Below are 27,371 nucleotides of genomic sequence, written 5' to 3'. Positions count from 1 at the left end.
CAATTTGGCGGCGAGTTGGACCGATCTGCAAAACAGTGGATCGGAGAACCCGGGGTAGCTAACCCGGCTAGGTCACTCCGATGCTTAAGTAAGTAGTTATGCTGTGAATGCGAGCTGAATGCTTGAGAGCTTGAGTGCTAATGAGTAGAATAATCACGCGTACCTTTGCCTTGAGGTTTCATGTCTTTATATACTGGAGTAGTCATGGGCCTTACGAAAAGATCTCTAAGATCTCCGGGCTGTGCAGATAAGGTTTGTTCCGTTTTTGACAGAGAGCAGTCTGTTGATAAGGTTTATCGTTTTACCTCCGATTCAGGCGGAGCTAGGACGAGTCTTATCGTGATCCCAACAAATTCGGTGCTCGTTGTGGAGGCCTTTGGAGTCGATCATGTAACATTTTCGGCTCTGTAGCCCCGAACTGCCACTTCGATTCTTTAGTCCCGAACTGGATTGGGTGTCGAGGTGCCTCTACACCGAGGTGGCCGAATACCCGAGCTCCGAATGTTGTGAACTGGGTTTGCTTGGCTGAGTTGTCACCCCTCGATCAGATCGCGCCTACGTGTCCCCTTCTTGCTAGGTTGTGCCAAATCACCCTTCATCACCTCCCATATTATAAATAATCAATAATGGGTTGCCTCCAATCTGTTTCTTCTTCGATTTGGTACACTGTGACCATGTTAACATTCACAGCTTCTGGTAACATACCCCTTAGATTTTGGCAGTTAACACAATTCCTTAAGATGCAGATATCATCTAAGATAATAGTGGGCCAAAAATAGCCCAATTCTTCTAAATATCCTACCCTTTCAGGGACATTCTGATGTACATCGTACTCTTTTGCGTGTATTTCGCGGGGAGCTTGTTGGACTTCATTTCCAGAAAGGCACTTAAGTAGAATTCTGTTAATGGATTTTCTATATAAAATGCCATTTATATATCTGTAATGTTCAGCTTGGCGTAGGACATCAGTACTCCTAGGATCTATCAGGATGAGCCGATATTGTAGATATTTAATTATGGGCATTCTCCACTCTGAGGCTTCTTCTTCCAACTGAATCGTGACAAAGTTCATAGACTCAGTTTCCCAAACTCTTTCATTTATGGGGGGCAGAACATGTCTCTCACCAACTGTAATCTGAAGTTGTCTTTGTTTAGGTAAACTAAGAGATGCAGCCAACTTGGCTAAGGCATCAGCCTTATCATTTTCTGACCTTGGAATGTGGCTCACTTGTATGCTGCTGAATTGAGATATCAGCTCTCTAGCTCTGTTAAAGTAAGGTATTAAATTTAATTTTTTTAACCCCATACAATTCATTTAATTGGTTAACCACCAATTGAGAATCTCCAAAGACTTGTAAATATTTAATGTTCATATCCCGAGCCATTTCTAAACTGATAATGACTGCTTCATACTCGACTGTATTGTTTGAGCATAATGATGTGAGGGAGAAAGAATATGGAATTAAATCTCCTGTGGGAGTGATGAACATAATCCCTGCTCCTGCACCTTGTTTTGAAGAAGCTCCATCGAAATAGAGTTGCCATGGTCTTTCAGTTTCTATGTATAAGACCTTTTCGTCTGGAAGGTCTTCTAAAAGCTCAGTGTCATCTGGCACAAGATGAGCTACTAAGAAGTCAACTAAAGCTTGCCCTTTTATTGCTTTTAAATGTACATATTTTATCTTGAACTCAGATAAAATGAATGACCATTTTGCTAGTCTACCCGTTAGAGCTGGCCGAGAGAAAATATTTGAGGGGACAAGCTTTAGAAATTAACGTAATTGGATGTGCAAGCAAATAATGTCATAACTTTTGGACAACAAATACTAAAGCTAAGCACATCTTTTCATATGAAGAATAATTGTGTTCAGCCCCAACTAAGGTTCTACTCAGATAATAAAGGTCATTTTCCCTTTATCATTATTTTGAGGTAACAATGCCCCCCGAGAATTTGGTGAGGCTGAAATATATAATATTAATGGCTTCCCTTTTATTGGTGTGGGCAACACTGGTGGGTTTAACAAATAATTTTTTATGCTTTGGAAAGCATTTTGACATGCTTCATCCCATATAAAAGGTGCATCCTTCCTCATCTACCAGACAAGTTGGTGATGAATCTCCTTATATAAGCAAGTCTCCTTTGTAAGCTGCGTAATTCTTGCAAATTTTGGGGAGGAGGCATTTCTAAGATTGCCTTAATATTTATAGGGTCTATTTCAATCCCTCGATGTGGGACAATAAATCCAAGGAATTTTCCTGAAGTTACCCCAAATGCACATTTTAAGTTGGTGTTTTCGATGTCTGTGTAAAACTCTTGTGAGATCATCTAAGTGGTGTTCTCTTTCCTTAGTTTTCACCACTAAATCATCAACATAACAATCCACGGTGTTGTGGAGCATATCATTGAATATGACTGTCTGGCTCGCTGGTATGTAGCTCCAGCATTTTTCAAGCCAATGGGCATAACTGTGTAGCAGAATATCCCTTTTGGAGTTCGAAAAGCAGTTAGCTCTTCATCTTCTGGAGCCATTTTAATTTGGTTATAACTTGAAAAACCGTCCATGAAGGACAATGCTTCAAATCCGGTAGTAGCATCCACTAGCAATTTTTTAATGGGTAGTGGAAATTCATCTTTTGGACATGCATCATTAAGATCTCTAAAATCTATGCTGATGTGGACTTGTCCATTTTTCTTTTTAACAGGAACATTAGCAAGCCATGTAGGATATTTAACTTCCCTGATAAAACCAGCACTTATCAATTTATCAACCTCATATTCAATTTGTACAGTGAGCTCTGGTCTGAAGCGACGTTGAGCTTGTTTTACAGGACACTTATTCTTAGAAATAGCTAATCTATGTATAGCTATTTTGGGATCCCATCCTAGCATGTCTTTATATCCCCAAGCAAAAACATCTTTGTATTCTTTCAATAAAGATTTATACATTATTAGCTCTTCCCTAGTAGGTAGAGCACTGACAAGGATAGGCTTGGGGTTATCAACACATCCGAGGTTGATTTCTTGAAGGTCATCTACTGTTGCTTGACCTCCATCTTCAAGCTTTGACGGTGCAAGTTGAGCCTCTTTGACTTCTTCTATTTTTTCATCTTCATGGAGAAGATTAACTGATTGAGGGATATACTCTCGAGGCATTACCTGTTGCAAATTATTACAATTAAGGTTTGTACCTTGAAGCGCCATTGAAGTATTAGAATCCTAGGTAGGGTTCATACCTTGATCCTCCAATGAGGATTCATGCTCTTTGGTGGAGATGTAATTGACCTCTATTTTGAATTCTCCACCATCTTCTATCTTTTTAATGATAATGTTGGGTTGCTTTATCTCCTCTTGGCTGAAAATAGCCTTTTCACGTTCTGTGAACATAGGGATTGCTGAGGTTGATTCTGCATCACTACATGTAGGATTATGGTAATGACTCAATTGGCTTGAACTTTTGGAGAACTAACCTTTAATTCTTTTTTCCACCTTTCGGAAGGGAAGTTGACACAATAAATTGAATGAATGTGAAGCATTGGTCAATCTTCCTAAGTGGACAAGTATAACTTGTCATCAATGTCGCCATTGTAGTCTCTTGCAATGAATTAAGAGCCTTTTGCCCCAATTTCCTTTGGCTTTTTGTAATGTACCTAAAGGTAGCTTTAGGTTTTGAGTCAACTTGGAGTTTTTGTTTCCCTTTGACTTCCTGTTGCAATGATACAACAATCTTGATTATTGAAGTTGGTGGTTCTTTGCATTCTTGAAGACTACTTTCAACATTCTCTTTAACTTCTTCCTTTGAAGAAGGGAAAGAATGAAACTTAGCAAATTTATAAAATTTAGCATCTGCATAATGTACTTCTTCTCCTTGGAATGGATCGTATCTGCAACCACTTTTTTTACCTCTCCATCTTTGCTAAGCTTAAAACATTGATGAAGTGTTGATGGGACAACTCCGTATGTGTGTAACCATGGATGTCCTAAAAGGACATTATATGGAGTATCTACATCAATAACATGAAACAAAGCATCGGAATATAGCTCTCCAATTTCTATTTTCAGAGCAATGGTACCCATTGCCTTCTGACCTTCTTGATTAAACCTTTGAATGGTCAAACATGAAGGGGATAATTGGCGAGGTGTCATACCCATAACCAATAAAGTTTTCAAGGGTAGAAGATTAACAACAGATCCACAATCTAAGAGAACTCTATTGATGGGAGTATCACCAATTACTCCTGATACATAAAAGGGCTGTTGTGATATTCCGTCCCAAGCTGTAAGTCTTCATCATCAAAAGATATGCATGCCATACATGAAGCACAAACCTTTGGGGACTTTGGTTGTACTTCAATTTGATTGACTTCATCTTTGAATTGTTCAGGATTAAGCAATGCTTGAATTAATGCCTTTCTCAAATTTGGAGAAAGCTGGAGAGCATCATAAACACTTAATAATGCAGACTTGAGGTCGGACCTTGATTAGACTCTCTAATCTATGGTCTTCCTCCTTGTCTTGTTGAACTTGTTGAGTCAACTCTGACACCTTTTTCTCTCCTGGCTCTTCATTTTCTACTCTAGAGATGGAACTTCGATTCTTTAGTCCCAAACTGGATTGGGTGTCGAGATCCCTCTACATCGAGGCGGATTTTGGGCCAAAGTGGTTGAATAACCGAATCGCGAATGTTGCGAACTGGGCTTGCCTGGCTGAGTTATTATCCTTCGATCAGATTGCGCCTACGTGTCCCTTTCTTGCTAGGTCGTTCCAAATCACCTTTCATCAATTGCCCCCCACTCGTGCCAGGGGGCCTAACCCGATGCAGGGAGTTCATGAAGAGTCCATGTGGATTTGGCGCGAGGTCTAGTCAATTTGGAGTGCGAACAGTTGGTCGGGCATGTTCAACCATCTGTCTCAACCACGAAATGACCCAGGTCGTGTCCTGGGAACATGCGGACGTCACTATTTATAGATTCTACGGACGCCAAAGAGCGCGCTCAACCGATTTCGTCCTCGGGTAGCGTGCTGCCGGTTTTCATGGGAGCTGTTGGATCGTACAGGTCCTAGCTGTTGATCGCCGGATACAGTGGACTATAAATAGGGGGCCGAAGGGCCCATTACCTTTGCCAAAAATCTTGTAATTGAGCTCTCATGAGGTCGCGTCGGAGTCCTTCAGCTCGCCACTCCTTTCTTTGTGTCTGAGGTCATTGTCGTCCTTTTGGTGAGTTCGTCTTCTTTCATTAGTTGTTCCCCTTTCCTTTTCCTGTCCAGTATGTCTAGTGCTAGCATAGATAGGTTACTTAGTGATTCTAGTGAGCCCGAGGGTGTTGAGGTGCGGTCCTCGACTCCCGTCGATGAGGTCAGCTCTTCGCTAGAGAGCTCCTCTTTACAACTCTTCGGGAAACACCTTTACCCGATGTCGGGCCATCTCGGCCTGAGGAACCTCAACCTTGGGTAGAGCGACCGACCTCCGGAGAGGAGGTCTCATCTTCTTCTCGGGGTCGTGATCCGAATGACTTCGGCCCTTCCACGATGACCTCAGACAAATTATTGTCCTTGGTAGCCTGTTACCGTCTTCCCGACACTCTTTCCTTTAGTATTCCTTTGGGTCAGTAGCTGGGTTGCGCTTCCCGCTCCACCCTTTCATTATAGAAATTATTAAGTTCTTTGACATTACCATTGACCAGTTACATTCGAACTCCATCCGAACCATTGTTGGCACGATCTCTTTGTTCCTCGAGTATAACCAACCTCTTTCCCTAGACACCTTTAGTTCGATATGCTCCATCAAGAAGAACTCTGCTTGCCTGTGCGGGGACACCTGACAGAGTTACTACATTTCCCCCCGCCCTTGGTTCAAAGTCTTGTTCGGTAGCCCGAACAAAGTACCGGCCTAGAAGAAAAGGTACTTCTTTGTTCGGAACCCTGAGGGATGGCCATTCCCGACTCACTAGCGAGTGGCCATTAAGGACCCCGGGGTGAGGCTGGATGATGAGACTAGGGCGGTCACTAATTCCTAGAGGGACCTTGGCTTTGAAATGAAAGATTTCTTGGCTGAGGAGACGAGCTGTGCTGAGTCCTCCTGGTAGGCCTCCACCTCGGCACACACATTGCTTTTTCTTTCTTATTTTGCACTTACTTCAGTTCGTGACTAACTTCTTCCTTTTTCTCTTGTAGAAGCTATGATAGACGTTGATGCAACAAACCTTCTGCGGAGTGTTCAGAGGGGAAAGAAGAGGAAGGCCTCGAAGAGGTCTCGTCAGGAGGTCAGTCCTTCGGTTCTCGCCCAAGCCGAGGTCGTTGCACCAGAGCTGATCTCGGCCGAGCTCTTGGAGGAGGAGGTCCATCCCCAGCCTCCAGTCGTTGACCTGGACGAGGACCAAGACGAGGGAGGCCCGCCTCGCGAGCCCGAGGGTACTTCGGTGCCTGCGGCTTAGTCTCCTCAAGAGCAAGGATGCCGTGTTTCCTGCGGAGGTCACATAATGGGCTGACATGCCAACAAGTTAGCTTGGAGGCAGAACGACTTGTTACTGCATGGTGGTGAGTAACCCACCCCTTTGTTTTATTTTCTTACTCTTCTGTTAATAGTACTTACTTCTGCTTTCTATTTGCCTGGTGAACTCCGCTATTCATTCACTCGTCTACCAGTCCGAGATCCTATTGAAGCGATCCCTAGAGCCGAAGAGAATACTAGGAAGCTTTACGACGGGCTGGATTTAGTTCGGGGTGAGGTTCTTCGAGCCAAGAAGGGAGCTCGGAGCCAGGAGGAGCTGATCCTCGTACTGACGGAGGAGAAGAAGAAACTCAAGGGGGAGAAGGAGGCTCTCTTGAGGGAGAACGAGAACCTCGAGGCGATGATCAAGGAGCGCACTGAGATCTTTGACATTGCCATCCAGGAGGCGCGAGTTCAAGAGAGAGATCGCGCCATCGAGGATTTCAAGGAGTCCCCGGAGTTTCACAAACTCCAGGTCGAGTATGGATCTAGCTTGTACCGGTCAGGCTTCAAGCTTTGCAAGTGGCTGATGCGGTGGATGTTTACCGAGCTCGACTTCAGATTTGTTTCCCTGTCGGCCGTCACTCCTGAGATGGCAAAGGAGGCTGACGAGGAACTCAACCCCTCCGAAGGGTAAAGCGACGATGAAGTTCTTGAGGCGAGGCCGTTAGGAGAGGCAGGTCGAGAGGACGTGGAGGACCACATGGAAACCAACCTACCTGGTGGAGGGGATTCTAGTAGATTGGATGTATAGTCGTGCCTCTTTTCTTGGACCTCCTTACATACATTGTACATCCCGGGCCTCCGAGCTTGGTTATAGTGTGCAAATTTTTTTTCTAAGTGTAGATTACTCCCGAGTTGGTGAACTAAACCAAATAAGAGTGAACTTTTCCTAAGTATAGGTCGCTGCCGAGCTGGTGAGCTCAACACTAGTAGAGATGATATAATTGCCATTGCATGCCAGGACGATCAAACACTGTAAGGTACATACCCGACCTGTCTATGCCTGGGTCACTTATTTGCCTAAGTGTTGGCTATCCTTAAGTTCCGAGCTAACGAGCTTGGCTCCATGTGGGATTAACCTTACGTTGCTGTATGCCGATGTGAATTAGACACCGTAGGGTTCGCACCCGAGCTGTCTATGCCTCATAGGCGACTAAGACTTGTCTGCCAATGCCGAAGAGGCGACTAAGACTTGTCTGCCTATGCCGAAGAGGCGACTAGGGCTTGCCGAAGAGGCGTCTAGGACTTGTCTGCATATGTTGAAGAGGCGACTAGGACTTGTCTGCCTATGCTGAAGAGGCGACTAAGACTTGTTTGCCTATGCCGAAGAGGCGATTAGGACTTGTCTGCCTATGCCGAAGAGGCGACTAGGACTTGTCTGCCTATGCCGCGGTCTTCTGTCATTTCGGCACCATAGCCCGTAGGCTTCTGGGAGTGACTCGCAGTCCTCTCTCCAGTCCGTCGTCTTTTTCGACCAGTTCGGTAGTCACATAGACTTGAGGAAATTTTGCCTTTGGGTTGCAAGTTCATGAGTAGTACCTTCTTAAGTTATCATAATTCCATGGTCATGGTACCTGCTTCCCTTCTAAAGTTTCGAGCTTCCCTTCTAAAGTTTCGAGCTCATACGTGCCTTCCCCAAATACCCGTTTTACTCGGTATGGACCTTCCCAATTCGGTCTGAGCTTGCCAGCGCTGGGCTTAGGTACCATAACCTTCCAAAGAACTAGGTCGCCGACGCGGAAGTGTCGTTTTTTTACCCGGTCGTTATAGTACCGAGCTACTCTTTGTTGGTAAGTTGCGGTCCGAATGTAAGCCAGGTCTTGTACCTCATCTATTAGGTCTAGGTTGGTATGGAGCTCGTCATCATTCGCCTCCTTATCGTAAGCCTCCAATCGTAATGTGGGTACCTCAATTTCCGCCGGGATCACCGCTTCTGTGCAATACGTGAGGTTGAAAGGGGTTTCACCTGTGGCGGTCTTAATAGTAGTTCGGTAGGCCCAAAGGACACTAGGCAGTTCGTTCACCCACAACTTCTTGGCTTGAGCTAAGCGAGCTTTCAATGCACGAAGTATCGCTCTGTTAGGTACTTCTGCTTTCCCGTTCACCTGGGGGTGTGCCACCGAGATAAAATTTTGTTGAGTCCCCATTTCAGCACAATTTTGAAACTTAATATCTCAGGATTGTTTCCCATTGTTGGATATCAGCACCCGAGGTAGTCCGAAGTGACATACTATGCTTTTTCAGAATAAATTCTGTATGTTGTGGGCTGTGATCGTTACCAAGGGTTCGGCTTCCACCCACTTCGTAAAGTAATCTACTGCTACAACCAAGAACCTCCTCTGCCCTGTTGCTGGGGGAAAGGACCAAGGATGTCGATTCCCCACTGCGCGAAGGGCCATGGGCTAGTGAGGTATTTCAAATCAGCAGTAGGTTGATAATGAATGTTGGCATGCCTCTGACACCTGTCACATTTTTCGACGAGCTCGAGTGCATCCAACTTCATCGTGGGCCAATAACAGCCTTGCCTTAACACTTTCTGTGCGAGAGCTCTACCCCGCAAGTGTTCGCCGCACAAGCCTTCATGGGTATCGCGAAGTACATGCTCAGCTTTTGAGGGTCCCAAGCAACGCAGGTAAGGGAGCGTGAAAGACCTTTTGTATAGCTGCCCGTCTATGAGGATGTATTTAGCTGACTAGCGCTCTACCCTTCGGGCTGCGTTATGTTCTGTAGGTAGGGTCCTGTGGAGCAGATAACTCACGAGTGGATCAATCTAGCTCGTTCCGCTTGTGATACGGGAGCGACCTCTTCTGCCCCCCCCCGAGAATGCTAGGCCGAGGTAGGTCCTCTATGTACACAGTTCGCATGGTGTTGCTGCTCGTGCTAGCTAGTTGTGACAAGGTGTCGGCCTTAGCGTTCTCAGACCTCGGAATCTGTTTGATGGAGTAGGAGACGAATCTGCGCAGTATATCTCTGACTTTGGCCAAGTAAGCTGTCATAGTGGGGTCACGGGCTTTGTACTCACCAGTGACTTGGTTAACCACTAGTTGTGAGTCGCTGCATACGATGAGGTGCTTTGCTTTCATTTCCCTTGCTAAGGTTAACCGGATGACCAATGCTTCGTATTCTGCCTCATTGTTTGATGCCTCAAATCCGAACCGGAGAGCATATTCCAGCTTCACCTCGCTTGGGCCGTACAGTATCACTCCTGCACTACTTTCCTGTTGGTTGGACGAGCCGTCGACATGGAGGATCCAAGGCTCCTTGTCCCAGGTCGGTTTTGCTCTGACCGGGACTGGCGCAACACTGGTTGAAGCTCCCGTTGTGTGATCGAGCTCGGTCAGCTTGGGGGTCACTGTGCAGAAGGTGCATTCTGCTACAAAATCGGCCAAGACTTGAGCTATGACTGCTGGCCAAGGTTCATACTGGATATCGTATTCGCTCAATTTGATGGACCACTTCGTTAATCTTCCAGACATGTCGGGTTTGAGCAGAATCTGCCTCAAGGGTTTGTTGGTGAGAACGACGATAGTGTGGGCCTGGAAGTATTGGCGAAGCTTTCAGGCTGCTATGATTAGTGCGTAGGCTAATTTCTCGATTTCTAGATACCTAGTTTCTGCGTCCTGCAGAGAGGTATAGTTTTAACACACCGCCGCTTGCAGAGAGGTATAGCTTTAACACATCTCCTTCTTTGGGTCGAGTTAAAGCTGGGGCGGTACCTAAGTATCTTTTTAGCTCGTCAAAGGTGAGCTGATATTCTTTAGTCCATTCGAAGTCCTTACTCTTTTTTATCGCTTTAAAAAAGGGTAGGCACCGATCTGCCGACTTGGACATGAAGTGGCTCAGGGCAGCTTCGATGTGGTCTCATATCTAGAATGGCTTTTATTTTATCTAGGTTAGCTTCGATGCCACGTCAGTTGACTATATAGCCTAGAAATTTACCCGAAGTGACTCCGAAGACGTACTTATTTGGATTTAGCTTCATGTTATATCTTCGTAAAATTTGAAAAACATTCTTTAAATCATTTAACAAGGAGTCTGAAAACTAGGTCTTCACGACCATGTCATCAACATAACACTCTATTTTATTGCCGATTAACGGATCAAAAATCCTATTTACAAGGCGCTGTATGGTTGCCCCTGCATTTTTTAATCCGAAGGGCATGACCATGTAACAGTATAACCCGAGCTCAGTTATGAAGGCGGTCTTCTCTTCGTTAGCAGGATCCATCCTAACCTAGTTGTAACCGGAATAGGCGTCCAGGAATCTTAGCAACTCATGCCCTGAGGTCGCGTCCCCTAGGCGGTCGATCTTGGGTAGCAAGAAGCAATCTTTCGGGCAGGCTCTGTTCAGGTCGGTGTAATCGATGCACATGCACCACATGCCATTGGCTTTTTTCACCAGAACCGGGTTAACCACCCAGCTTGGGTAATGGACTTCCCTGATGAAGTCTGCCGCGAGGAGCTTCTTAACCTCTTCATCGACTACCTTCCAATGTTCCGAGGCGAGGTTGCGCTTCTTCTGCCTTACTGGCCTGACTAAAGGGTCGTATTCAGTTTGTGAGTTATAAGTTTTGAATCAATTCCGGGCATTTCTGCCACGGACCGAGCAAAAACATCTAAGTTTTCAAGTAAGAAACTTTACTAGCTGGGAGCGAAGTGGTTAGTTGATCGAGGCACCGATCTGGAGAGTCTTGGCCGGTTCGTCAATAGAGACCGGTATGTGGACCGTCTCCTCTATCGGGGCAGCTCGCTCGTCGTTATACTCCACAGGTCGCTTGAGCTCGACATCCTCTGCTAACTTTGCTTTTTCTTTTAGAGCAGCCACGTAGCACTTGAGCGATTCGAGCTGGTCACCTCGCACGACTCCCACTCCGTAATCAGTTGGGAACTTCATTGCCAAATAGTAAGTGGATACTATCGCGCGTAGAATATGCGTGATGGGCCGACCTACTATGGCGTTGTAGGGGGAGGGAGTCGCGACTACCAGGAAGGTGTGCTCAAATCGCACGATGTTTGGCCACGTGTTGGTTTCCACGGGTACTGTAATTCGACCAAGATGTGCTTTACCTCGAAGTCGTTAATTCGTAGCTTCACCACTAGGGCATTGTCGTGAGGGTACTAGATCCTGCGTGCATCGTCCTCAGTGAAGTATATCGGATCTTCAAGCCAAGGTCGCTTTGGCGGGTTTTCCTCTTCATTCTCTAGCTCACGGACCGAGGTCCTCTCGGCTAATGATGTACACCCGACGAAGATGGACCCGCCAGTGATCATGTTAAATACCCCGTAGATCAGTGTTTCCTCTGGTAACTGTCTCGGTAGTTGCTTATTTTGCCTACTGGCCTCTGGGGCATTCCTCCTCTGGTCCCTCTATCGATCTCCTGCCGATTTGTTTGTCCCCTCTCTTCTCATAAGATGAAATTCTTTAGGTATCCGCGTCGGATAAGTTCCTCGATCTCGTTGTGAAGATTCCTGCAATTCTCTATGTTGTGTCCGTGATCTCGGTGAAAATGGCAGTAAACGTTTGGGTTTCTTGTTGCTGGGTCTCCCCTTAGCCTGGGAGGCCATTTGACGAAGGAGGAGTCCTTAATGACCAGTAGGATCTCTCCTCTCTTAGCGTTCAAAGGTGTGTAGCTCGTTCTCTCCACAGGTGGGGTCCTGGAGCGCGGACCTGATTTGCGAGTTCGCAATGGGGGACCGGCTTTTGGAGTTGTTTCTTCCCCTGCTCGGGGACTTGCTTTTCTTCCTCTTCTGTCCACCATTGCTCGTTCCTTCATTCTCTCTCTTCCTCTTTTCCGGCGGTGGGTTGTCGATCTTTTGATTGATCTCCTCGATATCGATGAATTGATCTACTAACTTAAGGAATTCAGTGATGTCCTTTGGTTTGTTAGCTATCCCATGCCACTTAAACTCCTTGTGGGTGATTCATTTCTTTGCTGCAGTGAGTCGTACCGTCGGGTCGAGGTCCGGTATCTACAGGCAAGTGTCGTTTAAACGCTTGGTATAGCTTCTGATCGATTCTCCTTGCCTCTAAACCACGTTTAGAAGGCTTTTCTGCGACTTCAGACACTTCTTGCTAGTAATGAAGTCACAGTATACAAGTCGGCGAATTGGGACCAGCTTTTGATGGAGCATGTCACGAGGTTTTGGTACCAAGTTCGAATTACCCCCTTAAACGTAGTAGAGAAGGCCACACACATGCAAGACTCATTAGCACCAGCTAAGTGCAACTGAGACTGGAAAGAGTCCCCATGGTCATTGGGGTCGAACCACCTGTCATACTTGTCTAATGGGGCATCTTAAAATCTTTTGGCATTGGAGTTGCCAAGAGATCGGGAGACAGAGGGGATGACCGGCATAGTAATGGAGGCGCGGTCTTTGTAGCCATTGAGCTCGCTTCTTCCTTCCCTTTGGTTTGTTCTTCTCGCTGGCAGGTTTTTCCTTACTTAGGGGCAGTGTGTTTTGTGACGTCACCGCTGCTACTTCTTCACCGTCTTGGCGTTGGTGCTGCTGACTTCAGTATGGTCTAGTATTTTGGCCTTGTCGCGAGGTAGACCCTGGTTCCTTGTGGGATTTTGTAGGTTGTGGGGCTCGAACTGGCTATCACGAGGGACGAAGATGCCTTGTCTCGAGTTCGCACCTCGAACCTCAAACTGGTTATTTGCTTGCAAGCCGTCATTTTCTTGGTGTGAGTACCGAGGTGGATTGGGCTGACTATCCCCGGACCTATTTATGAGATTTCCTTGTGAGACCGGAGGAGTGTGCTGACCGTGTCTCCTCCCACGGGGCGAGACCTGACTCCTTAGAGGAATCGGTACTTGTGAGGTCTCTTCGCCCCGATGGGGAGATCGGATGATATTCTGGTTAGTTCCAAGCCGATTCGGGTTTTGACCCTGATGGGGCCTTGGGTGTCGAGGTGGAACCGGCTGCTGGTTTGGCTATAATGGAGGGAACTGGTTTTGATACTGCTGGTAGAAATAGTACTGCTGGTACTGGTAGAACTGTTGGACCTACCGCATCTGGATCTAAATAGCTTGGACACACTGAACGAGGTCATGAAACTGGGAATGCCTGATTCCGGGGGGAACTACGGATGGCTCAGAGAAGTTGCGCCTACCATTTGGGGAAGTGGGACGCTCACTTGCGTGGTGCTTGTTGGTGCGGACAGTGATGGTGACTCCAGACACTGTGAGAGGAATAGTGAACGCGAGCTGAATGCTTGAGAGCTTGAGTGCTAGTGAGTAGAATAATCATGTGTACCTTTGCCTTGAGATTTCAAGTCTTTATATATTGGATTAGTCGTGGGCCTTACGGAAGAGCTTTGGGATCTCCGAGCTGTGGAGATAAGGTTGGTTCCATTTTTGAAGGAGAGCAGTACGTTGATAAGGTTTATCGTCTACCTTCGATTTAGGCGGAACCGGGATGAGTTCTTATCGTGATCTCGGGAAATTTGGCATCTGTTGTCTCATCGTGTCCTCAAGAGATTCAAGATCTGTTGGGGGGCCTTTGAAGTCGGTTATGCGACGCTTCGACTCATTAGCTCCGAGCTGGAACTTCGATTCTTTAGTCCCTAACTGGATTGGGTGTCGAGGTGCCTCTACACCGAGGCGGATTTTGGGCTGAGGTGGCTGAATACTCGAACCGCGAATGTTGCAAACTGGGCTTGCTTTGATGAGTTGTCATCCTTCGATCAGATCACGCCTACGTGTCCCCTTCTTGCTAGGTCGTGCCAAATCACCCTTCATCACCTTTGCTGCTAAGAGGTCTTCAAAAATTCCTTCCACATCCTCATTATCAAATGAGAGTCATAGGCTTAGGGACATCCTTTTCTTTAGCCTTATCATTCTTTTTAATATTAACAATGGTGGTCATGGCCTCTCCTTTGCCTACAAGCTTTTTGCCATCCTTTTTTACTTCTGAATGCGGATTGGGCTTGCGTGCCATTGTCTTTTTCTTGGCAATTTGCCTTTTCACATTGCTGGCTTTAGAAACCAATGCATCAAATGATTGAGGTTCTGTTGTGCCTACAAAGGTAGCAATCTTTGGCAGGAGATTGTTAGCGCACATTTGTACTGTTGAGGTTTCCTTTAACTGTTCAACACATTGAAGATTCATATTTCTCCATCGTGTATTGAATTCATTTACACTTTCATTTGGCCATTGTTTCATTTCAGCCAAGTCTGTAATTGATAATTTTCTCTTGGAGCTTACAAACTGTGCTAAGAAAGCAAGTTGCATATCATCCCATGTGATGATTGATCCTGGTGCTAATTGTCTGTACCAGGTAAAAGCTGCTCCTTTTAAAGATTGCACAAGTTGCCTTATTAATAAGGCATCAAACATTGCTGATTCACCACATGCAGAATAGAAATGGGCCAAATGTTCATGGGGAGACCCATTCATTCCATCAAGCTTCTCAAAGTTGGGCTTTTGATATCCTGAAGGAAATGGGAGTGTATCAAAATGGGTAGGATATGGTTTCCTGTAACCAAGGACAGGTGGTGTGAGAGATGCTTGGAATTCCTTTATTCCCTCTACAATAAGTGTCTTTAGATCGATTTGAGGAGCAGGAGCGGAAGTTGATGCTTGTTGAGATGACTCTCTAGCAGATGTGCTTGCTTGAGCCGCCAACTGAGCAGCCAAAGATGCAATTTCTGCTTCCTTTTCTGCAATTTTCGTTGCATCTCTTAGAATTTGCTCTTCTAAATTTGAGGTAGTAGTCACCATGACTGTCATAGGAGATGGCTCTTGGTCTTCTCCTATGGACAGAGAAATTCCTTGTAATTGTGAAGTAATTTCATCCACAGATTCATCTTCTTGAATTGAAGATTTATGATCTTCTTGGATTAGTTTAACTCTGGAAGCGACAGACTCACCGGTCAAACTTGAACTTGACGTGTCTTCAGAACTTTGCAACAATCGAGCTCTTGCTCTAGTGATAGGGCCTTTATAAGGTTTAAGTTCTTCATTGGCCATAGTATATGCCCCCGGTGCAAAGTAAAAATTTGCTTGTTTAGAAAACATGTATCCAGAAATAAAAGCCCATTTTCTAGCTTCCATGTCTGATTTTGCTTTCTTTGATTTTTCTGCAGCAAAATCAGCAAGGGAAATGAGAGTGCTACTTTGTAGCTTTTTAGCTTCTGGAGGCCTCTTGGATCTAGGCTTACGAACAGGAATTGGGGATTGTTTTGAAGATCCTTCAATTCTAGTTGAAGGCTTCTGATTACAAATAAATTTTTTTCCACAAGAGGAAGAACCTTTTCCACTTAAATTTTCGAGTTTAGTTACTCGGGGCTTCACTTGTGTAGATGAAGGAACATCTATTTCCTTTTCTCCTATAGTAGATTTCTCTTCAGAATTAGTCACCATCATGGCTGATGTTGTAGGAGGAATCGAAAGATTCACTGGAATGGTTCCTATCATGATTTGGGTAGGGTAAATAACCTTAGCCCTTGCTTTTGTGGACTTCTTTGGGGAAGTCACCATTGATTTTGTGATATTCAAGATTGACGAAGCAATCTTTTTGGAGGAATTTGCCCTTGGTGGCTTGAAACCTTCCTTCCTGGCAGAGTTGAACATGGCTTGAACTTGTAGACTTTTCCTCACAGGAGAGGTCTTAGTGACCTTCCTTTTTTTCTCCTTGATTTTTTTCTCCACCCTGGTGACAGAAGACATAGTAACAACAGCAAGAGGATTCACGTCCACAGTAAATGTTGCCTTGTAGGAAGGCTTCTTGGAGCCTCCTATCTTTTCCTTCTTCGTAGCAGTCAGTTTGTGGTAGTAGACAACCACTTTAGGTGCCATGTCTGAGATATTTCTTCCTGTAAGTAGATAATATTGATATAAGGCTTACACATTTTTTTTCTCTTCTGTTCTGTGCTCTAAGTCAGAGATGAAAAGGAAAATGGGTCCCACCGGGCGTGCCAAAATTATGTTGCCGTGAAAATTTTAATAGATTCTCATGCAACATAATTCACTCAGTCAAGTGATTGAGTTTTTATTATTTTGGGTAAGGCCCATTCAGGGAATCATACGGATTGTTTCCCTTAATTACATCCCCACAAGAAAGTAGAGAACACCTTTTGATTCTGACATGGAGAAATGAATGCATAGAACAAAAGAAAAGAACAATAGGATACTTAAAAAATAACTTTTCATTTGCTTTTCTTTTACATCAGGTGTACAAGAATGAGAAGAAAGAAGAAGAAAATACAATTGAGAAACTATACAGCAATACGTTTCTCTTTTCTTTAATACAAAGAAAATTTCCTTCTCACTCTTTTCTTCATAACAAGTTGTAGTCAATAAGATGAAATTCACTCCTTGGAATTTTGCATACAAAAAGGGAACCGTAATCAATCAAATTGAATATTTGATTGTAGATGATTTTCATCCCTCCGTTCTTCATTTTCATTTGAAGGGAACCATAATCAGCCTTTGAGATTTAGACTGTAGATGTCTTACTCCCTAACTTTGTCTTCAATAGGTTAGTTGCACTGTGTTCTCAGCTCGTCGCATAGATCTATACTCTCGGTTGTAAGCGTCTCCGTGGCTGGCTGTTTTCCTCGGCAAGACGTCAGGTAACATTTCCGTGCCGCCCTTTGATCTCCACGGGCCTTTCCCACTCCATATGGGGTCGGGAACTTCATGGCCAGGTGGAAGGTAGACACAGATGCTCACAGAGTATTCAAGGTCAGCCGGTCGAGGATGGTGTTGTAGGAAGATAGGCATCGGGCGATGGTAAAATCTACCATGGCTGTTGAAGTGATCTCACCATCTCCGATTAGCAGGGGCAGAGTGATCCTTCCTGTTGGCATAAGTGACTCCTCAGAGAAACCCATCAGGGGAGTGCTGACCAGTGAGAGACGATCTCTGGCGATGCCGAGCTGATCAAAGGCGTCTTCAAACAGGACGTCGGTTGAGCTCCCAGTATCTACAAGGATGCGCCGAACTTCGTAGTTTGCAATTTCGGCTGTGATGACCAGGGCATCATCGTGTGGGGTTTGGACATCTCCTGAGGTCGACTTCGGTTAATGTAACTGGTTCCTCTTGTCTCTTCTTTTGCTTCCTGTTGTTGATCTACATCTAGCATGCGTACCTCTTCCAACCCGAGTTGCTCTCCCCTCCGGAAGCCATTCCTCTCGAGATCATTGCGATAACTCCGGCTGGGGGAGATCGACCTAGGGGCCTGGGGCACGACTCCACCTTAGGGGGGTTGTCTTCTTTTATGTCGATGAAGCCCGCCAAGTGGCTGTGCCAAATTAGGTCTTCGAGGTGGTGCTTGATCTACAGGTGGTGCCGCGCTCCTCTGGGCTTGGCTGTGCTGCAACTCGGTCAAGCATTGTCGAAGTTCTCGGATGTTTGCATCCCTATAATTTGGAGCTGCGGTGTGTGGCCCAACTCCGGACGCCATGTGGTGCCTATGTGGCCGCCCCAACTCCTCAGTCACGTTAGCACCACACCATGTCCGTGTCCTACCTTATCTCCTCGGCCACGTAAGCACCGTGTTACCTCTGTGGCCCCACTCCACCGTAGCCATGACGACTCCACGTCATGTGGATAGACACGACCATGACAAGAGAATAGATGGGACAACTCCGTTGGGGATTAGGTCTTATCTCGAAGGACTCGGCGGTTAACCTCATCCCGACAACCCTAGAAGCCTAATCCGATCAGGACACGGATCTTCGTCTATAAAAAGGTACCTCCCACTCAAGGTAAGGGATCGAACTTCTGACTCTCATACTGCTACCTTGCTCGGACCAGCATTATTCTCCAACTGCTCGGCCCGACCACCTACAGTCTCCTATTGACTTGAGCGTTGGAGTACCTACTCGGGGACAACTCCTCGGGCCTTTGACTTGTTTCTTGCTCACAGATCTCGTTGTGCGGTTTCGTCCTTCCACCTCGGCTCCGCCTAGTTGGCAAGGATTATCTGATTGTGACCTCGGTTCTTGCACTACCTAGGATCGGGCAGCATCAAATGCGAACATCAAAAAAGCAATATAAATGGATGATCTAAATTATTGATGCATATAAATCCTTCCTTATATACATAAATGCACCTATCTTATGTTTGTACATATGAATGTCGGCATGTCTGGTTAGAGAATAACATATGCACAACTTGTATACTGGTATGAACAAATAAGAGGACATTATTGTCCATTCCTACACTGTAAATAATTATTGTTCAAAGCTTTAGGAAGTATAACAGTTGATAATTTTTGGATTGACATATGTGATATTGTTGAACCTAGTGACCTTGCTGGTTCTATAATCATTGCAGTGGCTACCATGCAAAGACATTAAATGTTCACTTTCATTTTTGACATCATTAATATTTAAAATGGTTTATTGTGATTCATTTGGAATAATTATGTCATATGAACAGAATTAAGATTTTGGTTTAATGTTCTTTTTTCTTACACCAGATTACGCAGATAATTATATGGCTCAGATTGCACCTGATTCTGAAGCCGTGGATAAAGATATGAATAAGCTTTCTGTTGGAAATGAAAATGGATTTCTATGGGATGTTGCAAGTCCTGAGTTGGAGGAAATGCCCAAAGAAGAGAATTTACCTGATGCCAGCAGTTCTGAGGTGGGGGTCGCAGATGATGCCACAGATAACTGATTTAATTTTCAAAGTGCAAAACATGTAGGCATGCTTGGATAAGAGTAGGAGTTGAAAAGTTCCCTGATGGAAGGAAATCCATTTCTGGAGTGAAGTTACTCCCTTTTTGTGGGTTGTCTTTTTGCAGCAAGATGTCAGAGCAAAAATGGCTATGAATTTGTTCATTCCCTAGCCAAGCAAGGAACATCCTGTTCTGTGGGGTATATTATCATTTTGTGGGTAGGTGTTATGAAATTTTCTTCTGGCTCTTATCCAAGCAGCCTCTTAATGGTGTCTTCTTTACCTATTTATTTAATTTTCTTTCCCTTTTACTACTTATGACTAAATTTAGATAGCCTAAAAGTCAATTGGTTTTTTGTTATCATTTAAGAACTTTTTTTTTTTGATAATCATTAGCAATAGAGTTTATCAAAAAAAAAAACAATGAAAATCATTAGTCATTAGCAATAGAAATTTATTAACATGTAGCTGACCCCCCTTTTAATACACCAAAGACCAAACAATTACAGCTGCATCCTTCGCCCTGCTTAACACAATATCTCTAGTAACAATATAACTAAAGAATCTGCCAAGGAATTTTCTGTTACTTGGCAGTCTCTTCAACCTGCAAGCCTGTCCAGCATTCTGTTGAAGCCTGGTTTAGTCCCCGTGGTAGAGTTAAACGGCTCTTCTCTTAGAGGTAAAAGCCCCAACAGGTCCAGAGAATAAATTCATCCTTCTTTTACCTGATGATGACCCAATAGTTGAAATGGTCTCTCAGCGTCCCTCCAATAATTGAGGTACTGGGCCGAGATTTCTACATGAATCAGGTGAAAGCAACAAAGCCTTGGAAAAATCTCTCTTCTATTTTTATTCTTTTATTACTTTTATTAGATATAAAGTGGGAAATGGACTGAAAATCAAAATTTCTACTGACCTTTGGTGGAGTGAAAATACCTTAGCTAACTTTTATCCTTGTTTTATTTAACCTTTCTCAATCCCATGAAGCTACTGTTGCCTCGTGTTCAAACTTCACCTCTTGAAACCAACCGGAACCTAAACTTAAGAAGACCCTTATGAGATGTAGAGATTGCTGAAACTGCAGACCTCCTACATTTTATAAGAGAGGTCTACATTTCCTTGCTGGCAAATTCTCAACTAAATCTATAGATAAAAAAAAAAGTTCCCAAATCTTTTACAGGGTGACAGGGCCCTAGTGCTGGGAGTTATTAATACAAGCTTTCTGTATAGGAGGATCTGGGGCTCTTATTATTCGTCCTAGAGTTTTTTTGGGTGTGTATGTGTGTGGGAGGCCTATTTGAAAAATAAATCAACACCTGTGACTTGATAACAAAAGCAGTTTGTGCATCTCTCCTCATGCTTGCGCTCTTTGTTTTAGTGATGGTGAAACTGCCCAGAAACAAGGAAGATTTGGTTTCACTTTCTCAACCTTGTTGGATACAGCTGGGTTGTTCCTGAACATAGACAATTTTCATTGGCAATGGCATGGTAGAGGTCTTGGTAGTAGGGGGGAAATCTACTGGTGTACGATAGCCCAAGCAGTGCTGTGTTGTGTGCCAGAAGAAGAAACAATTGTATATTTGAAAACAGATCTACATCCTTTGAAGAATTGCTCTCTTGCATATCTTTTATAAGTAACTTGTGGGCAGTTAATTCTGTGGAGTTAAAAGAAATTTCTTTGAGTGACTTACAAAGGAATATTAGTGGAGATTCTTTATTCATCTCCTGGATCTATAAGTAGGTCTTGAGTTCCCTTCTGCAAGATGAGGGATGGAGATTAGTTTAAATTCTGATCGAAGTGCCCTAGGTCATCCTGGAGCACGGGGATTGGTGGTGTATTTAGGAAAAGGGATGGAAGCATCTGGTGGGCTTTCAGTGGTCCATTTAGGGTTGCTGATTCTACAAAAGCAGAGATTCTAACTGCACTTACAGGAGATAAGGGCTGGTCTGCTCTAACCATTGAAGGTGATTCTGCAAATACTTTAAAATGGTTAGTGGAGAAGGATGGAGGCCCTTGGAGGCTAGCTTACTACCTGAGGCCAGAGATATTATGGATTCTTTTCTTGTAAGACTTAATTGGATCCATAGAGAGCTAGACCCTATGACTGGTTGTTTGGCCAAATCGGGTACCCACAGTAGAACTTTGTATAGTGATAGAAATCTCTGTGTAACTTACCTGAGGCCAGAGATATTATGGATTCTTTTCTTGTAAGACTTAATTGGATCTCTAGAGAGCTAGACCCTATGACTGGTTGTTTGGCCAAATCGGGTACCCACAGTAGAACTTTGTATAGTGATAGAAATCTCTGTGTAACTTCCGAGTGTTGGCTTTCTCTCTGCTGCTTGCACATCATCTAATGTACTCTTTGAATCTATATAATAAAATTCGGCGGCCATGTTTGCATCTCTCATTTCAGAGAAGCTATTTATCTATTTTCTCAAATTTTTGCATTTTTCTTATTTTATTTTGGGTTTTTCAAGGCCTCTTATTTTAATGCATGTTATTATCACATTTAACAGAGACATTTAAGAGAGAGAGAGAGAGAGAGAGAGAGAGAGAGAGAGAGAGAGAGAGAGAGAGAGAGAGAGAGAGAGTATTAATAATAGTTACTGTATTGTAAAATTACAGTATTATTAATAATTATAATATTTTATTAATTAAAAGTATTAACCATATTTATTAAAAATAATGTATTTATTAATTAACAATATTTTTAATAATTATAGTATTTTTAAATAATTATCTGTATTTATTAAAAAACAGTAATAAATAATGTATTTATTAATTAATATAATGTAAGTTATAATTTATTGAAAAAACAGTATTAACTATTACAGTATTTATTAATTAACAATAATTAAATAATTTTAGTGTTTTATTAATTAACAGTATTAACTGTACTTTTAATTAATACAGTATTTTTAAAATTATAGTATTATTAATTAATTAAAAGTATTTATTAAAATATTGAATTTATTAATTAACAGTTTTATAATTGATATAGAACTTTTAATAATCACGACATTTTTAATAGTTACATTATTTTAATTATTTAACATTATTTATTAAAAATAATGTATTTTTAGTAACAGTATTTTTTAATAATTACAGTATTAATAATTAAACATGTTTTACAGTATTTTCAATAATTGCAGTATTCTTAATTACAATATTTATTAATTAACAGTGTTTATTAAATGCTGTATTAAAAAATATTGTTAATTCATTAATTAGCAGTTTTTTAAATTGTTAATTAATGTAAGTTATAATTTAAATTTTATTTTAAAAATTATTTAATTATATTTAAAACTGTAAGTAATTTAAATAAAATTTAAACTTTAATTAAAATAATTATATTTAAATTATTTATTTAAATATAATTAAGCTATAAATAGAGGAAAATTACATTTAATGAACACAAATTATCCAAGAAAATAACAAAAAAATATAACCATTAAAATTACTTTTTGAGTGAAGCTATTTATCTATTTTCTCAATTTTTTTTTGCATTTTTCCTATTTTCTTTCATTTTAAAAATATAAAAAAGTAATCATTGCTTATCTCTATTAGATTAATAAAGCTGCACACTATTAGAGAGAGAGAGAGACCTTTGGGTTTTCCAAGGCCCCTTATTTTAATGCATGTTATTATTACATTTAAAAAAGACATTTGAGAGAGAGAGAGAGAGAGAGAGGGCTGTTGAAAATGTCAAAACTACTCTTGAAAAGAAGACACTGTTTATTGTCTTCTACCTTGAGACTGAACCGGTTGAGGTGTTTGAGATTCCAAACTCAGCTAAAATCTCTTAGAAAGGAGTCAGAACCGGAGAAGACAAAGGCAACGGTTGTTCCATTTTACCCAGTTCCTGGCTATCAGTACCAATGACCATGCAGCATTTACTACTATCCTCCACCTCCTCTGCTACCACGACCTGCACTATGTTTTCCCACTTGCGCAAACTGTACCATTGCTGCAGAGAACCAGGTTAGGATTCTATCTTGGTCTAATCCTTTTGAGGAAATAATTTCATCGGCGCCATTGTTGTTTTCGGAATTCCAGAGTAAATTTTAATAAATGTTCTTGTTTTCCATTTTTGGTCTTGGATCAGAGTTGAGAAAGCAGGCTGGTTTTGGGGAGGAAAGAAACTGGAAATCTGGGCATTGATTCTTTGGGTGAAAGCTTATTTAATGGAAACTAATTGGGGAAGCGGAAGATTTTTGTGGGTATAATCACAAGAAATCTTGTTGGGAAGTGGGGATTCAAGAATTAACAAAGAGAACATGGAGTTGAGATTTTTGAGAGGATTAGATTTAATAAATAAACGAGAATTTGTTTTTAATATTACAGAGATGAAGCAATGGGAGAAGAGGAAGGAAGCCTTGTTTGCATGAGAAGAAAAGGAAGAAAGCAACAGATAACGAGGTTGTTATCCCCTGGCTTGAAGGAAGTGATGATCGGTTTCTTGAAGTGAAGGCGACGAACAAAGCTTGGAAGTGAGGAAAAAAAGGAGATTGTTGGTTATATGGGTTGTGAGGAAAAGAAACATCTCTCTGTTATAAGTAATGGAAGAGAGACAGAGAGCTCTCAGACGGCACCTCTCAGACATCCAATGGTGGTCTCCAACCTCGAAGACCTCTCAGACCAAGGTGGAGGTTTGGGTGGAGCATTCTCAACCCTTTAAGTGTTCAAGAGAAGCAGAGAATCACAGAGGAAAACTGAAAAAACATCTTTATTTCTGTGGATCCTCTTACAAATCTGCAACTTGAGGAGTCCGTTTAGATCAAACTGTGCTGCTGCAGTCCTGAAGTATGCTTGCCAATTTTTAATTTCTATTTGAACTTAAAATTCTTGCGGACGTGACATTGGTCTTGGTCCCCTGACAACATGAAAACAAAATCACTTGCATGTTGCTCGGGCTAGAGACTTCAGATTGACAATAAGCAGTGTTCATTGTCCCCGAATTTTAAAACAAGACACTATTCTCTCTCAAGGTAGAAGACAATGAACAGTGTATTCTTTAGAAGGGTAGTTTTGACATTTTCAATATATAACTGATGGTCCGTTAACAGCAGGGACCAACTTTACACTTTTTAAAAGTTTAGGTACTGTAGTGACATGTTTGAAAGTTCGGGCACTAACTTGACACTACCCCTAAAGTTCAGGGTACTAAAGTGGAATTTTCCCTTATAACAATTACTGCATTTTAAAATTTACAGTATTAATAATAATTACAATATTTTTAATAATTAGCCATATTTTATTAATTAACAGTATTAACTGTATTCGTTAAAAATTATATATTAATTAACAGTATTTTTAAATAGTATTTTTAAATAATTATCACTATTTATTAAAAAAAGTATTAAATAATGTATTTATTAATTAATTTAATGTAAGTTATACTTTATTAAAAACAGTATTAACAATTACAGTATTTTTTATTTAACAGTAGTTAAATAATTACAGTATTTTATTAATTATTAATATTAATTGTACTTTTAATTAATACAGTATTATTAATTAACTAAAATATTTATTCGAATACAGAATTTATTAATTAACAGTATTTTTAATTAATATAGTAGTTTTAATAATTACAACATCTTTAATAATTACAGTATTTTAATTAATTAAAATTATTTATTAAAATAGTGTATTTTCTATTAACAGTATTTTTAATAATTACAGTATTCATAATTAACCTTATTTTACAGTTTTTTCAATAATTTTGTAGTATTAATTGCAGTATTTATTAATTAACAGTGTTTACTAAAAGACTATTTATTAAAAAAATCTTAATATTTTTATTAATTAGTTATTAACAGTTTTTTAAAATTGTTAATTAATGTAAGTTATAATTTAAATTGTATTTTAAATATTATTTAAATTATATTTGAAACTGTAATTAAAAGTAATTATTTTAAATTATTTATTTAAATATATTTTAAGCCATTAGGAGCAGAAAATTACATTTAATGAACAGAAATTAGCCACTAAAATAACCAAAAATAAAGTACCAATAAATTATATTTGAAACTGTAATTAAAAGTAATTATTTTAAATTATTTATTTAAATATATTTTAAGCCATTAGGAGCAGAAAATTACATTTAATGAACAGAAATTAGCCACTAAAATAACGAAAAATAGAGTACTAATAATTTTGTCATAATTACCAAAAATTTTCCAATAAACTCAAAAAATGGATTAGCATGATTTCTAATAAATATGATAAATTACCAATAATTAAAAAATATAACCATTAAAATTACTTTATGAAAATATGTACTAATTATCAATAATTTTCAAGAAATAAATGTAATTAGTTCATAGTGTTACAATGGAAATAGAAAAAATGTGTTTACTATTATGTATTTCCATTATTTCACTTTCACTCAACAAAGCCCGTGCATCAGATGGGTCCCCGCTAGTTTTTAATATAATCAGTTTTTTAAAAGCGCAATGCGCAAAAAAGGCACAAGGCGCAAGGTGAGGCACGCGCCTTTTGAAGCAAGGAGCAAACATAAAAAAATGTCTAAAAAATTAAATAAATGCCAAAAAGAAAATATTAAACATAATATTTATAAAAACATATAAACTTAAATTTTAAAATAAATGTTTTAAAAACCTATTATCTAAAATTAAATTACATAAACATAACGCATAAAGCATATTCAAACGAGAATTTAAAAATAAAATCAAACATATAAAACATTATCGAGCATGTAAAACTGACAATCTTTTTTTCCTCAATTGCATTATTTCATGTAGCTAATGTGATGTAAAACATATTACATTCCTGATTCTACGATCCGTCCATATTTGGGTCTTAAATTCTTAGTTCTCACACAAAAAATAATCATTTTATAATTTTAATTGCTTTCGAATAAGATATTTTAGTAGGATGAATGAATGAACAACATTACCAAATAGGGAGTTCTCGGAGCTCCGGTGAGTGAGCTGGGGGCGGAGCCCACGACCTAGCTGATAGGTTAAAAAAGCAAAAAAAAAAAAAAATCAAATTTTGTGAAGACGCACGCTTGGCTGAGGCACAAGGCGCATCAGGCACACACCTAGGCGCACCGGGCGCGAGCCTTTTGAAAGGGTTGTGCATAGGACCTGGGCGAGGCGCCTAACCTAAAATGCGCCTCGCCTGTGTGCCTAGGCACACCCTAAATCACCGAATATAATCAGTCACTTTTAAGATCAATGGACCCCATGTGCACCTTTTCTGTCCCCATTCCTAAGTTCCTTTGTAATGTGTATAATGTAATACCCCCTCCCCCACCACACACATACACACCCAAAAAAAGTTGCCGTTACCTCTTTTTAGGTAGTGTATGTTATCATTAGGTTTTGAGCATTGAGTACATTGTAGGACGACCTAGTTTGGAAATATGCTAGCTATGCTTTCCCATGAACAATCACTAGTTGGCTGGAAAAGCTTATGCGTTCTGTTCTTAGTTTTGCTGTTAAGTGAGAACTATATAGCTTGTGATGTTGTCTTGGAACCTTATTTGACCTTGGGGGTGCAATGTTACTTGACAATTATCTTTAGTTCTTTATCTCCTTTTAATATGCAGAACCTTATCTTTTTTTTTTTTGGACATGGAATTAGCTATCTAGCTCAGTTTGGTGTTTATACGTTTTTCTTGACATATTTGATATGCAAATGCAATCTTTGTTTCTGAATTATTGCAAATACCTTACAGGTTGCGGAAGACACACTTGGAAATTCTAAAGATATTGCAAATAATCAAACACAAAAGCGTGAAAACTCACCGAGGTATCATAGGGTGGATAGAGTTATTCAATAGAATTGTATAATTGGCTATTAGCTGCTATGCAACTGGGAAGTTAGGTGCTTTGCAGTGGTGGGTTTAAAAATAAAGAAAAAACATGTGAAGAAAAGAAAAAAAGGGATACATGAAACATGATACAATTTTGTCACACTGTCCATACTCCATAGAAATCTAGATGTGTCCTCTATTACTATTCCCCTGAAGAACCCTATTATAGTGTGCTCTTTTTCCATAGTAGATCTTTCACAAGGATAAGTTTTCTGCTTCAATTTGCAGAAAATGGCTGCATTGACTTTGTCTGTGGCTGCTCAATTTGGGGGCCTAAAAATGTCATGTTTTGCAACCTCGCCCTCCCAAACAGTTTCAGCATTTCAGGTGAACAACCATTTACAGAATTGCAAAAATGGGCATATTTCTTGCATGCACAAAAAAAGGCATCATTTA

At 41.2% G+C, this 27,371-nt stretch overlaps 1 protein-coding gene across 12 annotated transcripts in view; it reads left to right on the top strand.

The window, feature by feature from the left end:
• Positions 1-27,371, top strand: part of CPL2 (carboxyl-terminal domain (ctd) phosphatase-like 2) — an 86,298-nt gene that overhangs the window by 43,878 nt on the left and 15,049 nt on the right. For 4 of the 12 annotated variants that reach the window (XR_016107587.1, XR_016107586.1, XR_016107585.1 and 1 more), the window contains exons 14-16: positions 18,923-19,092; positions 26,838-26,911; positions 27,204-27,302. Coding sequence is in view for 5 of the 12 variants with exons in the window: in XM_088971629.1 (XP_088827755.1) it covers positions 18,923-19,092; positions 26,838-26,911 (244 nt within the window). In the remaining 7 variants the exon portion in view is untranslated. Of the gene's footprint in view, positions 1-18,922; positions 19,093-19,252; positions 19,345-26,837; positions 26,912-27,203; positions 27,303-27,371 lie in introns of those variants that run through there. The other 8 variants (XM_088971629.1, XM_088971628.1, XM_088971633.1 and 5 more) reach the window with 4 other exon arrangements.

This window comes from Nelumbo lutea, chromosome 2 (genome assembly GCF_056320005.1).
Source record: "Nelumbo lutea isolate HS-2025 chromosome 2, American lotus-T2T, whole genome shotgun sequence".
Taxonomy (NCBI): domain Eukaryota; kingdom Viridiplantae; phylum Streptophyta; class Magnoliopsida; order Proteales; family Nelumbonaceae; genus Nelumbo; species Nelumbo lutea.
The sequence above is the reverse complement of the archived record's forward strand: the minus strand, read 5'-3'. Positions and strand labels throughout refer to the sequence as shown.